At 38.9% G+C, this 11844-nt stretch overlaps 3 protein-coding genes across 4 annotated transcripts; 2 read left to right on the forward strand and 1 right to left on the reverse strand.

The window, feature by feature from the left end:
• Nucleotides 1–698: 698 nt before the first annotated feature.
• LOC101162684 (retinol dehydrogenase 8) lies at nucleotides 699–3373 on the reverse strand. Its single transcript, XM_004071615.3, has 7 exons — nucleotides 3241–3373; nucleotides 2478–2622; nucleotides 2149–2310; nucleotides 1878–2057; nucleotides 1700–1793; nucleotides 1401–1584; nucleotides 699–1291 (listed from the first exon to the last, which is right to left on the reverse strand). Exons 2-7 carry the CDS (start codon nucleotides 2572–2574, stop codon nucleotides 1094–1096), a joined length of 915 nt encoding a protein of 304 aa, XP_004071663.1. The 5' UTR covers nucleotides 2575–2622; nucleotides 3241–3373; the 3' UTR covers nucleotides 699–1093.
• A 2515-nt stretch (nucleotides 3374–5888) lies between these two features.
• Nucleotides 5889–7303, forward strand: hebp3 (heme-binding protein 2-like). Its single transcript, NM_001278893.1, has 7 exons — nucleotides 5889–5928; nucleotides 6027–6086; nucleotides 6177–6258; nucleotides 6338–6458; nucleotides 6597–6733; nucleotides 6810–6970; nucleotides 7064–7303. Coding segments are annotated over exons 1-7 (642 nt in total). The 5' UTR covers nucleotides 5889–5926; the 3' UTR covers nucleotides 7143–7303.
• A 566-nt stretch (nucleotides 7304–7869) lies between these two features.
• Nucleotides 7870–11795, forward strand: LOC100049442 (nuclear receptor subfamily 5 group A member 2). Of its 2 annotated transcripts, none has more exons than XM_011478063.3 (7): nucleotides 7870–8897; nucleotides 9336–9451; nucleotides 9600–9741; nucleotides 9899–10635; nucleotides 10791–10910; nucleotides 11057–11177; nucleotides 11282–11795. In XM_011478063.3, the coding sequence occupies exons 1-7, from the start codon at nucleotides 8798–8800 to the stop codon at nucleotides 11527–11529; spliced, it is 1584 nt and encodes a 527-aa protein (XP_011476365.1). In that variant the 5' UTR covers nucleotides 7870–8797; the 3' UTR covers nucleotides 11530–11795. The 2 variants fall into 2 exon arrangements, with proteins under 2 accessions (XP_011476365.1, XP_004071664.1); XM_004071616.4 differs by having other exon boundaries at nucleotides 7872–8897; nucleotides 11030–11177.
• Nucleotides 11796–11844: the final 49 nt, after the last annotated feature.

Consider the following 11844-nt stretch of genomic DNA (forward strand, 5'->3'; position numbering starts at 1 on the left):
CAAGTGGAACAGTTCTTTGTTTTGGTTTTTATATATAACTGGTCTTCTAATTTCCCCACAGGGTCGCACTAAGTGTTTTTTTGTACATTCAGCCTCTGCATTTCTGTTTGTAAATATTTTTGTTCTTGGTAGATTGTTTCCTGAGGAGTCTTATGTTTCTAAAATGATTGTTATGTACTAAAAGGACAAAAATAAAGTGTACGTCATTTAGCATTATATAAAACCAAGGCTGTGACTGATGCTTTATTAGTACTGATATGAGTTTTTCTATAACAACAGTCAACTGTAAAACGTCTCTGTCGATTATTCTTTTTTTTATGGGAAAACAACATTTTGTAAGTTTTCCGCACTTTGGTCTACATCTTGCCATGTGGTCAAAGCTCAGAATCAAAATACACTTGTGTACAACTATAGATAGCCCTCTACATGTGGACACATTAACACAAATTTGAATGTTTTGGGACAGTTTAGGCAAAAATTACTTCTGATTCAATGTCATGAAACAATTACATCTAAACAGATCTTTTGACTCGACTAAATACAGGCATGAAACTAATAATTTAACCTATGATCTGTAATACGAAGGATTTTCATTTTTAGGAAACCAATGCTGGAGTCAAAAAGGTTTTACTCGGAATGAATTACTTAAACACATTTGTTTGTGAAGATTTTAAAGTTAAAGAGTCAGGTGGTCCACAAACTTCCCACTCGTTTGTTTATTGATCTAATTAGTTTAAAACAAGAACATGTACATTTAATTTTCCAAGAAAAAATTAGTTTGCATTGAAAGCTATCAATAGATTTGTTTTTCACTAATTCCTTTCATTTGAATAATTTAAACACAAAATCTCATTTATTTTTTAACATATCTTTAGTGTTTTTAAAAATAGCACAGATTAGTTAACTGTAACGTTACTATTCTCACAGAAGAAAACTTTTTCTGTTGTTTTATCATGAATTTAAAAATAATGATATGGCATTGATACCATTAATAGTAAGTTTATCAATCAATCAAAGAAAAAAAAAATATACAAAACCACTTTTTAAAATAAGGGGACTAAAACTTTGAATCAAGTCATCAGGAATCAAACCATTATTTCTTGCGGAGCATCCGCAGAAGGCCAAGCGTAGCATTAAACATGCCTTCATGTTTAAAGATCATTTTATAGAAGGTGTCCAGTGGCAGCCTGCCGGTGGGATCGGCGTGCTTCAGGGCGGTCATGGGCATGTACAGCTGGTTTGTCTGGTGGCGCAAAGGCGGCTCCTTGGCTGTGATCACTTTATGTGTTTGCTAACAAGTAAAAAAAAAAATCCATCCATCACCAGGAGACACATTGTGATTCTGTGTATTGCCTGACAAAATGAGTTGTGGTGTAACTTAGAATCCAGCTCCCACTTACCTCAGCCACCTCCTCTGGTGTCTGACCGAGTGAGAGGAAGACCTTTTTAGAGTATGGCAGGTAAATTTCCCAGAAGATTCGTGCCGTCTCCTCATCTGCTTCTGACAGGTCCATCTTCTCAGCATCTTCGTACACTTTCTTCTCAAACTCAGTCACCACGGGACCCGGTTCTACTAAAGTGGTCCTAGCGACAGGCACAGGAATGCTGTTTTAGTTCAGTCATTTGGCAATAAAGATCCCTCCAATGTCAAGCAATGTAAGCAGACAGAATTTATAAAGCAGAGGTAACTTATAGTCACTTGATGTTAAACTTCAATGCTTGCACTGCTAAACTTTCGCAAAATCCCTCCACGGCAAATTTGGAGGCAGAGTAGACATCGTTGAACAGAAGTCCTGTAAGGAAATTATATAAAAAAAAATGTCTAAGCAACCTCCTGACTCCAAACAGTTCCCAGAAGTGTCACTCAAATGTCACACCCTGTATTCCCATGACACTGCTCATCACCACAATATGGCCGCTCTGCTGTCGCTTCATGTCAGGCAGCACCTCTTTCACCAGCCGGACCAGGCCAAAGAAGTTGGTGTCAAAGAGCTCTTTCATAGTAGCAATACTTTGGCACTCCAATGGTCCGATCATACCAACCCCAGCATTGCTCACTGCAAGGAAACACGGATAAAACCTATAATCTCTACATAGGAAGATCTCCCTACTTATCTTAAATTGTGAATATAAGTGGAGGAAACAGACCCAGGACATCCACTCGCCTGTTGGACAGGCTGTTGACACACTCTTTGATGGAGTCTTCACAGCAAGCGTCCAACTCTTTGATTTCCAGGGTCTTATTTAATGAGTCACCAGCTGCTTCCTCCAAAGGACCCCGTTTCCCAAGATCCCTCATGGTGGCGACCACTGTCTCACACAAACAACGAGCACACTGCACATGTCAGTAACTGCAGACATGTCCGCTCGCCAGGTCATCGCTGTAAATGAAAATTTGTTCTCAACAGATCCTTCTTGTAAAAAAAAAGCAGGTGAAATAAATAAAAATAGATTCAGGCTGAGTGAGGAGAGTTAACCTTGAAAGCGTCTACGTTCATCATTGGCGAGCCGCACGGCCACAGCCAGGCCAATGCCAGAGGAGCAGCCAGTCACCAACACTCGTCTGGCTCCCATTTAATTTGACGTCTGTCCCCCAGTTGAGGTGGACCCTTGAATGATGTACTGAAAACAATTATGACTCTTAGTCAGAGTGCAATTGGTTACTTTTTTGTAAAACACAAAACTAAACAAAAATGCCAAAATTTTATTAAACCAAGACGTGACGTTCAAGTTGGTGGAATATTTCATTCATATATTATATGAATGAAATATATGATATAATGCCTTGACATTAATCTTGTGAGAGTGCTGGCATGTAAATATATATATATATATTGCAGAATGGCCTTTTTTCTGTTATTTTTTAACAAATGTTTTTATCATATCAAGTTATACAGCAGTGCAATCAGGTCTACAGAAGATAAGACTCCAGCTTATCTTCTACATCCCATTTCATTTATGTTGCACAAGTGTTACATTCTTTTTGGGGTCTTCTGGAAAGTGTTCAGATGTATAACTTTAAATAATTGTGTGCTGCATTATTTTTCTACAAGAACATACTTCAAATCTACATAGGGGGTTGATAAACAATATTTATAAGAGCAGGTTCTGCAAAGTAAAACAACAAATGTATCAAGGTCACTGTCGAAAGTGCAGACGTGGAAAGCTCCAACACAAGGTAAGCTGACTCAGACAAGCCGAGGCCTGTCGTTGCCATTAGCAGGGCAGCAGTCTACCGACCTGCGGGACAGCAGCGCCTTCCTCACTGCGACCGCAGAGGGAAACAGACGCCAAAAACACCAAGCCGTGAGAGGAGAAAACACACGGAGAGCAGCAGGCGCGTTAAGAGCTGGGATCATGCGGCGCTTAGCGCAGGGATTATTTACTTACAGGGTCAGGTTCCATTCACTCTGGGAATTGTAGTTCTTTAGAGAATGACTTCTTCGAAAACTAGACATTAATGTAAATATCAATATTGCCCTTATTGCTGCTTTTGCAGCTTTGGTATGAAATGGATCGAAAAGAATTATACAATATTCAGTGCAATTTTTTGCTTTATTTTAAAATATACATTTTTTTAAATACATTTTTACCGTTATTATTAACATAAAATGAATAAAGTCTTAACAAAAAATCACCGTCAATGTTGTCAATTTAGGCCCCAGACTGAGGATTTTGAGTCACAGTTCCATATTTTGGCCGCTAGAGGGCACACTCTTCCCTCTCTCTACTGCTTGCAGCAGGGCGTCAGATGTGAAACAGCTGGAGTTTCATCTGTCCACGCGCGCGCACACAAACAACTTTAGGTCTCACGTGTTTTTGTAACAGCCGTTTTAAACAAAAACGTTTAAACGTCATTAAGAAATTTTAGCAAAACATTGTCCAACTTATTGTTATTTTATAGGTAATACACTGTAATAGTAAATTAAAAAATGCGTAAAACGGTTTATTGTGTCATTTGAAACATCTGTTTAACATGTGGTTGAGAATAATATCCTACGTGAAAAATCTTTTTTCAGATAAACAATCTGACTGTGTATATTGTTTCCTCTGTAGGACTTCTCACCTTGAATTAACATTAGGTCAAGGACAAATGGTGTTGATAAAGTTGATATTGGCCACTGTTGGGGATTGTTAAATCTAGTTGCAGTTGGCATGGAGGCATAACTAGGTTTTAGAGATAATTAAGTTCTTTGTTTTTTGCATGCACAAAACACAAACCTTTGAAATAGCACCAGAAATGCAACTTAAAATATGCATTTTTTTTCTTGATATTATGAAATATCAAGCTTGTTTTATAACACAGAGGAAGTTACACCCCTCATTGCAGCTCACTGCCCAGTAACAGCAGGGAAAGCTCTCTACATTTGATGAATAGAACACTTATGTTACATAATCAGAAAACAGTTTTTTGTCATGTTATGTGAATAATGGTTGGTTATACAATCAGTATAATTTAGTTGAAGGGATACTAGCAATGACAGCAGAATTATTGTGTAAGAATCTGGAGTTCTAGGTAATCGTCCAAGAAAGTGAGAATGAGAAGCACATGTTTCTATAGAGGATCCTGGCATAAACAAAAGATAAATTTGGATATAAGGAAGAAATGTGCAAATTATTTGTTATTTGAGTATATTAATGATATTTTAATGCATAAGAAAAGTGAAAAAAGGTTAAAAGTATTTTTTTGGGTTTAGATAATAAGGGTGACATACACACACTAAAACCTCCATAGATAATAAGTGTGACATACACACACTAAAACCTCCATAGTTAAAATAAGTTTTAAAAAAATGTTTTTTGGGGGGGTTATATAACTAAGCAAAAAAAAAAAAAAAAAAAATAAGTAAAAGAAAAAACTTAGGAAAAAAAACATGAAAAGTGAAAACCACTATAACCCCCAAAATTAGTAGTGCTCATAAAAGTAACCCAAAAATATATATCCAGAGCATGAACAACCCAAAAATTGGGTTGAAGAAGAATCTCAAGTGTTTTTAAAATTGCACTAAAATGACAACGATTTTGCTTGTTCTAGTTATTTTTCCAAATCCTATCAGAAAATTAAATTTATTTTGAAAAATAAAATCAAGATAAACCACCTTATTATTCTTAAGTAAAATGCCTCCATTAAAGATTTAATTACTATTTAAATAGTGTTTGTGATTTTCTTTTGAAAGGGAACAATAACCAAAGACAGAATGTTCTGGAGGAAGAAAAGGCTAATTGTGAGAGCCGCAACAAAAGACAATCCTGCTCAATACTCCAGAGAAATGATTTCCTAACTCTCTGTCTTGTGTTTTTGTTTGTGGTGTAAATGGAGGATCAGGGTTGCCATATCTGCATTTTCTCTCCAGTAACTAATACTGCTGGAGAAACAGGCACTTTGATCATGTGAGGCACTTCCTCACACAATGGTTCGTCTCAGGTGAGAACGATTCTCCTATTAATCAACAGCTTAAAAAAGTTTTGTACAGATGCACATGGGCTGAAAGTATTTTTTCTGCATTGTAATCCACCCACACGAGCACAGCTGTGAACACACAGGGTCACACTGACATTTAGTGAGTGCTCTTCTTTAGAGCCAGTCAGAAAATATCCACTCTTCTAAATGTTTGATGCTTTTATTGTTCAGTTTTTCTTTTGCTTTGTTATGCACATGTAAAAGGAAAGCACTAGATGAGATCAAATCTCACTTTTTTGCATTACAATCATATAGATTTCCAAAGATACATGTGACCCAGCATTTCAGTCTTTTGTGTTTCTTGGCTGAATTCTCATTGGTTTTGACACTGAACAGTCTGGCTTGTGTTAAAAGTTCAGGGAGTGGTCAGTTTTTTGTTTCATAAGCAGAGAAAGCTTAAATACTTTCTTTCAGCCAGGCAACTCTCACACCATCTGTGGCAAGAGGACACAACCATCTACCACAATGTAAGAACAATTTTAGTTCGAATAGTTTGTGAATTTCACATTGTTTTGTTTTTCATGGAAAAATAATAAGAAAAAAAAACTTTCCATGTGTGTTGCAGGATGTTTCTTTCAGGACTTGTTGGCTTCGTTCTGCTGCTCACAGCTGAGGCCGGAGTTGGGTAAGAAATCTGAGAATTGTTGTCAGAGTGTGTTGCATGGAAATTTTAACATGCTTATTATTAACATCTGATCCTTAATAACATTTACAGAAACTCCTCTAAAGTGGAGTTCTGCTTTGAAACACCAGAGTGTCTGCTGTTTGATCTCATCTGTGAGACCAGCACATATGAGGTTCGTAAAAGTAAAAGAATTTCATAAAAAAAAAACAGCAAACAGATGTTCACAGAATGTTTTTTCAATTGTCTTGCAGGTCCGTCACTATGATTCTGTGAAATGGGCTTCAACCAAAGAGTCATCCTACGCCTTTGAATTTGCTGCCCCAAAAATGTTTACACGACTGTTTAAGTACATCACTGGGGAAAATGAAGGAGGTACACGTTTATGATTCATTTTAACAACTGCTCTTTGTTAAAAAGAAAAAAAAAAGATTATAAAAATATGTATACAGACTTTCTTATTGCAATAGGTTTATTCTGTTTTTAAATTCTAAATGAAATCTTCATCTTAAGGGAAGAAAATCGAAATGACCACACCAGTTGTTTTGAGAATGCCTGAGAAGAAGCTTTGGGAAAAGGGTGACTTCACAATGAGCTTTCTGCTGCCATCTGAACATCAGTCTAATCCTCCCAAACCCACAAATGTGGATGTAAGTCGACAACTGCAACAACAAAGACGGGGATTTTCCTTGATCAGTTGAAAATAAAAACTCGGTTTATCTTCAGGTATACATCCACGAAACACCTGAAATGAATGTCTATGTGAAGAGCTATGGAGGATGGTTGGCAACTTTGTCTGACAAACTCAAGTCAAACGAGCTCTCCTCCGCCCTTGATGCTGTCAACGCAAAGTACAAAAAGGGACACAGAAGTGTTGGTTATAACAGGTAAAAGAAATGACAAGCATGTTTAAGATAGTAAAAAAGAGATGCACGTGTATAAATGTCATGTTTTAAATATGCATGTGTGTCTTCCTGCAGCCCTATGACTATACTGAAGAGGCACAATGAGGTGTGGTACATTGTTGAGGGTGAACCTGTGTGTAACACAAGCGAGTGATTGGAAGCATCGTCTCCCTCCTGGAAGCTGGGAGCCTCTTTACTGCACCTGCTGCAAGTCATACATGTAACCATCCAATCTAAGATGTAAATGAAATGTATAGCTATAATTTTGTCCCCCTGATTGTTTTCTTTTTATTCAATAAATTCAACTTTTGCAGTAATTTGTTTAGTAAAATCTTTGGTTGGTCTTTGTTTTTTTTTTTGCTTTACTCAGGTTCCACTCTCATTCATCATGGTTAAAGGTTTTTTTTTTTTTTGCCATCATATGTTGGTTCACACATCAAGCAAAAGGTAAAGCAAACACGAAGGGCTTTGAAGACATCTTTTGCATTTTATAGGGTCTAGAAAAGGCGTGTGACGTTAAATTGGCGTGAGAATCAGGAAAGTGGAACTGGCACGGACATTTATGAGGACAATCTAATGTACAGGTGTCGTAATGTGTCACCTTTGAGCCCTCTTTGACATCATTGTAATCATCTGAAAAGTAGCTCATTGTTGGTCTATCACCTTGACAGTTATTTAGATATGAGCATTTAATTTCATCAGATCAAGTGATAGCACGGCCTCCATTATGTGTTAAGATAACTGTTTTAAGGCTAAATATTTGCTAACATTAGTTGCTGTGAGGATCTGGAATTCTTTCTTAAACAGATTTTAATGCTTTGAGGTTTTTAGATTACATGCATAAATGTGTAAAACTGCTGTACTAAAGAAAATTAATAGACATAAGTCTAAATAATGACTATAACTGTATGGAAATAACTGTGTTTGAAACTAAAGTTGACACATACAACATTGCATTTGCAACCTTTAACTCCTAAAGCAATCCTTCTGACAATAGAACAGAAAGAATTGGTAAAAGATTATATATAATTTTCTAGTGTTTTATCCAGAAACTGGACAGTTTTTGTCCAGATTTTGGTCTCAGTGACTTTTTTGGTCTGAACAGTTTTGCCGAAATAATTTGTCGTGATTTATTTTTTATGATTGTAACATCATTCAGATTTTTTGAAGGAAAAAAAAATCACCTAGCAACAACAAAACAGTTGAACTCAAAGTGTAGTATTAATCTTTTCATTGCAGGAGGATCAAGTTCAAACTCATGTTCTACTGATAACATTTATTCAATCTTATATAAGAAAAATGAAAAGTTACAGGAAATATTTTCTCATGTGCATCTTTTTATTTAAGTGAAAAATGACTTTATCTGCCATTGCACTAAAAAAAAATTCACTGAAAACTAAAGATTAAAGGCGAGGAAATGTGTGTGATTGCAAGTGGTTGTACACACTCCACTGTAGGTTCTTATCTTATCTCTTATCAGCTGGGTTCTGGTGTGGTTTAGTAAGTTATTTCATTACAGCAAGATTCCAGCAGGTGGCTATCTGTCTACCCTGGATGGGCTGCCTGTCTCTCAGGCTTGCTGACATACTGACTGGTTAGGAGTGCCAGTCAGGAGAGATTTTATGACCCCCACCTTGGATCGAAGTCCACTTGCAGGCCTCAAACTACCGTCAGTCTTTCTGAGCTGTTGAGCCTGACCACCTGCAGCACTTTCTCCGACTGTCCCGCTGTGTCTGTTAGGACGTCCGACTTCTGTAACAATGGAGGTTGGGTTAAACTGATTGTGGATTTTCTGTCCCACAACTCAAGATGGACAGACCTGGTTATGGCTTGGAGCAGCCTCAGCCTCTTTTTCACCAAATTTGTAATTACCCAGAGGATCTTTCAGCTTTGGAGGGATCTTCAACATGTGAGTACTGGATGTGACTGTCACACACCTGCATCTTTAAAGGTTCATGTCCAGACAACCAGATTGCCCTTCATGTGGATTTTTAAATCTAGGTTTTACAATGAGACTTAGAAGTGATCTAAATGTGATAAACACTGTTTATTGTAGTACAAATGTTTTTTTAAAGGATTCATCCTAATCACATAGTTAGATACACAGACTTATGTAAGGTCATATCTCTGATCATCGTGAACAGATCTATATGAGTGACAAGGTTCTGTCTGTGACTGAGGGGGTGGTCCCGCACTGTTCTCTACACAGCTGAGCAGTGGACGCCACATTTTCATGCAGGCAGCATGGTTCTTCTGACTTTGTTGTGCATGATTCAAGCCTTTATTATAGATTTTCACACCAGCTATTTCATATATTATATTTAACATAAATGCTGGTGTTCTGCAGCTCAGGAGCAAAAGACAGAGCAGAACAGCAGGACAGAGCCAGAGGAGAGCTGCCCCGTTTGTGGTGACAAGGTGTCGGGATACCACTATGGACTGCTCACCTGTGAGAGCTGCAAGGTAATCAATGAAGCATCCATTCAATCAATGATCTGGTGCTTATTTAGAATATAAACAGACTTGTTTGTGACTGGAGAGATGTCTACCATCTTTCATGGAAAACAGAATAAAACAGAGGGATAATTTTTTGCTTTAATTTTGCATGGAGGGCTTCTTCAAACGCTCAGTGCAGAACAACAAGCACTACATCTGTGCTGAACAACAGAGCTGCCCCATGAACCTTTCCCAGAGAAAACGCTGCCCTTTCTGCCGCTTCCAGAAGTGTTTGGCTGTTGGTATGAAGAGAGAAGGTACACACGATGAAACAGACTTTTAAACCAGAACTGATATAATCTAACTTGCTTTGGATCAGTTGGAATTAGGATGCAGAGAACCGTAATGCCTCTGTGTTGCTATAAATAATGAATTGTTTCAAGATGTTGCTGAAAGCTTTTTCTCAATCATCAGCTGTGAGACCGGATCGGATGAGAGGCGGCAGGAATAAATTTGGGCCTATATACCGACGGGACAGGCAGATGAAACGACAAAAGGCAAACACTGCTCCCTTCAGGACTGAGAAGGAAACTACACAGACACACTGCCCCATATCTCCAAACGATCCTCACCTTTCAGGCTGTCGTTCAATCGATCCATCATCTTCAGATGGCTTCAGTGTAACCTACATGTATCCCAGCAGCACGGGGCAGGGAGGGGAACTCAAGCCTCTGGACTCCTCCGTGAACCACAGAGTGCTCACTCCTCCCTCTCTACCTTATCCTGGAGCATACTGCTCCTTATCTGGATTCCCGCAGGAAAAAGGAGAGTTTTTTCTCAGTTACAGCTCAGCTTCCTCACAATACCCAGAGAGTTTGACCCCAAAGACTGCAACCACATCCAGAAAATCCCCTGAATCATCACCTTGCTCTACACCGAACTCAGCTGCAGCTCCATCCCAGTTTTTGAGTAAAACACCAACCACTCCTCCATCTCCTCATTCTCGTAGCTTCCTGAACCAGCTCATGGAAGGTGAACAAGATGAGAGCCTTCTGTGCACCAAAGTTCTGGCCATTCTGCAGAGAGAACAGGCCAATCGAGGGAAACACGATCGTCTAAACACATTTAGCATCATGTGCAAGATTGCTGACCAGACGCTGTTTGGGCTCGTGGAGTGGGCCAGAAATACGGACCTCTTCAAGGAGCTGAAGGTGGGAATCTTCAATTCAGAAACACTTTCTCCACATTGCAACTTGTAGACTCAGTTAGTAGCCATGAGAACAAACTCAAAGACATTTTTCCTTTGTCACATCTTTTTGTAGGCTAAAAAGTTTGTAGCCTTCACCTTTCCCACGTTTTTCAACAGGTGGAGGACCAGATGGTGCTGCTGCAGAGCTGCTGGAGTGAGCTGCTGGTCCTGGACCACCTCTGCAGACAAGTCACATATGGCAAAGAGAGTTGCGTCTATCTGGTCACAGGTCAACAGGTAAAGAACTTGATGCATGAAAAAGGAAATTCTTAAATTCCCAATCAAAGCCTTTTGTTATTTTTGGTGACACAGAGACTAAAAGCTGTCGTCATTGCATGTACTTTATTCTGATGCAGATTGAGGTGTCAACAATTGTTTCCCAGGCTGGAGTGACACTCAGTAGCTTGGTGTCAAGGGCCCAGGACCTGGTGGCCAAACTTAAGGCACTCCAGTTGGACAAACAGGAGTTTGTCTGTCTCAAATACCTAGTGCTGTTCAACCCTGGTGAGAAAAACAAAAAAGCTGTCTTTTTTTGTTCATAGTGTGCATTCTACTATGAATTAAAAAAAAAAAATCGATTCGAATTTTTTTGTTTTTGCCCGCTTTAGATGTGAAGTCAGTACAGAACCGCAAGCAAGTCGAGCTAACTCAAGAGAAGGTCAACAGGGCCCTGATGGAGCACACTCAGAGAAATAACCCAGGACACTCAGACAAATTCGGCCAGCTGCTTCTCCGTCTGCCCGAGGTACGCAGCATTAGTTTGCAGGTGGAGGATTATTTGTACCAGCGCCACCTATTAGGAGACTTACCCTGCAACTCCCTGCTGGCAGAGATGCTGCATGCCAAACACAGTTAAGAGGCTGGAACTAAGTGACACTGGGGAGGCAGGCGCACAACTGCTGCTGCTCCTTTCCTCTAACGTATCAAAGGAACAGCTAGCACCAATGAGAACGTCTGACACCCTCAAAGAGGGACCACCTGTCCCACCTGTCCATGCTTTGTCAAAGCTTGTGTCAACAGTATTACTACAATAAAGAGACCGCTGGGACATTTGTGACCCATGTTCTTTAAAGTTGGCTGGAAAAGTGAAAACAAAATAATAAAATTCACTCTTGAATCCTTTGGCTGTTGCTTCATTGTACGTCCAAAGCTTAAGGACATTTTCATAATG

This window comes from Oryzias latipes, chromosome 8, assembly GCF_002234675.1.
Source record: "Oryzias latipes chromosome 8, ASM223467v1".
NCBI lineage: Eukaryota > Metazoa > Chordata > Actinopteri > Beloniformes > Adrianichthyidae > Oryzias > Oryzias latipes.

Excerpts from the sequence above, each read along its gene's own strand:
- LOC101162684 (XM_004071615.3), bottom strand. The coding sequence starts at position 2,574 with ATGGGAGCCAGACGAGTGTTGGTGACTGGCTGCTCCTCTGGCATTGGC. Across the intron at positions 1,794-1,877 it reads CAGTGTCATGGGAATACAGG|GACTTCTGTTCAACGATGTC; the intron begins GTGTGACATTTG and ends ATTTCCTTACAG. Across the intron at positions 1,292-1,400 it reads CACCAGAGGAGGTGGCTGAG|CAAACACATAAAGTGATCAC; the intron begins GTAAGTGGGAGC and ends TTTACTTGTTAG.
- hebp3 (NM_001278893.1), top strand. Across the intron at positions 6,259-6,337 it reads GTGAGACCAGCACATATGAG|GTCCGTCACTATGATTCTGT; the intron begins GTTCGTAAAAGT and ends ATTGTCTTGCAG. Across the intron at positions 6,734-6,809 it reads CCAAACCCACAAATGTGGAT|GTATACATCCACGAAACACC; the intron begins GTAAGTCGACAA and ends GTTTATCTTCAG.
- LOC100049442 (XM_004071616.4), top strand. The coding sequence starts at position 8,798 with ATGGACAGACCTGGTTATGGCTTGGAGCAGCCTCAGCCTCTTTTTCAC. Across the intron at positions 9,742-9,898 it reads TGTTGGTATGAAGAGAGAAG|CTGTGAGACCGGATCGGATG; the intron begins GTACACACGATG and ends CTCAATCATCAG. Across the intron at positions 11,178-11,281 it reads CCTAGTGCTGTTCAACCCTG|ATGTGAAGTCAGTACAGAAC; the intron begins GTGAGAAAAACA and ends TGCCCGCTTTAG.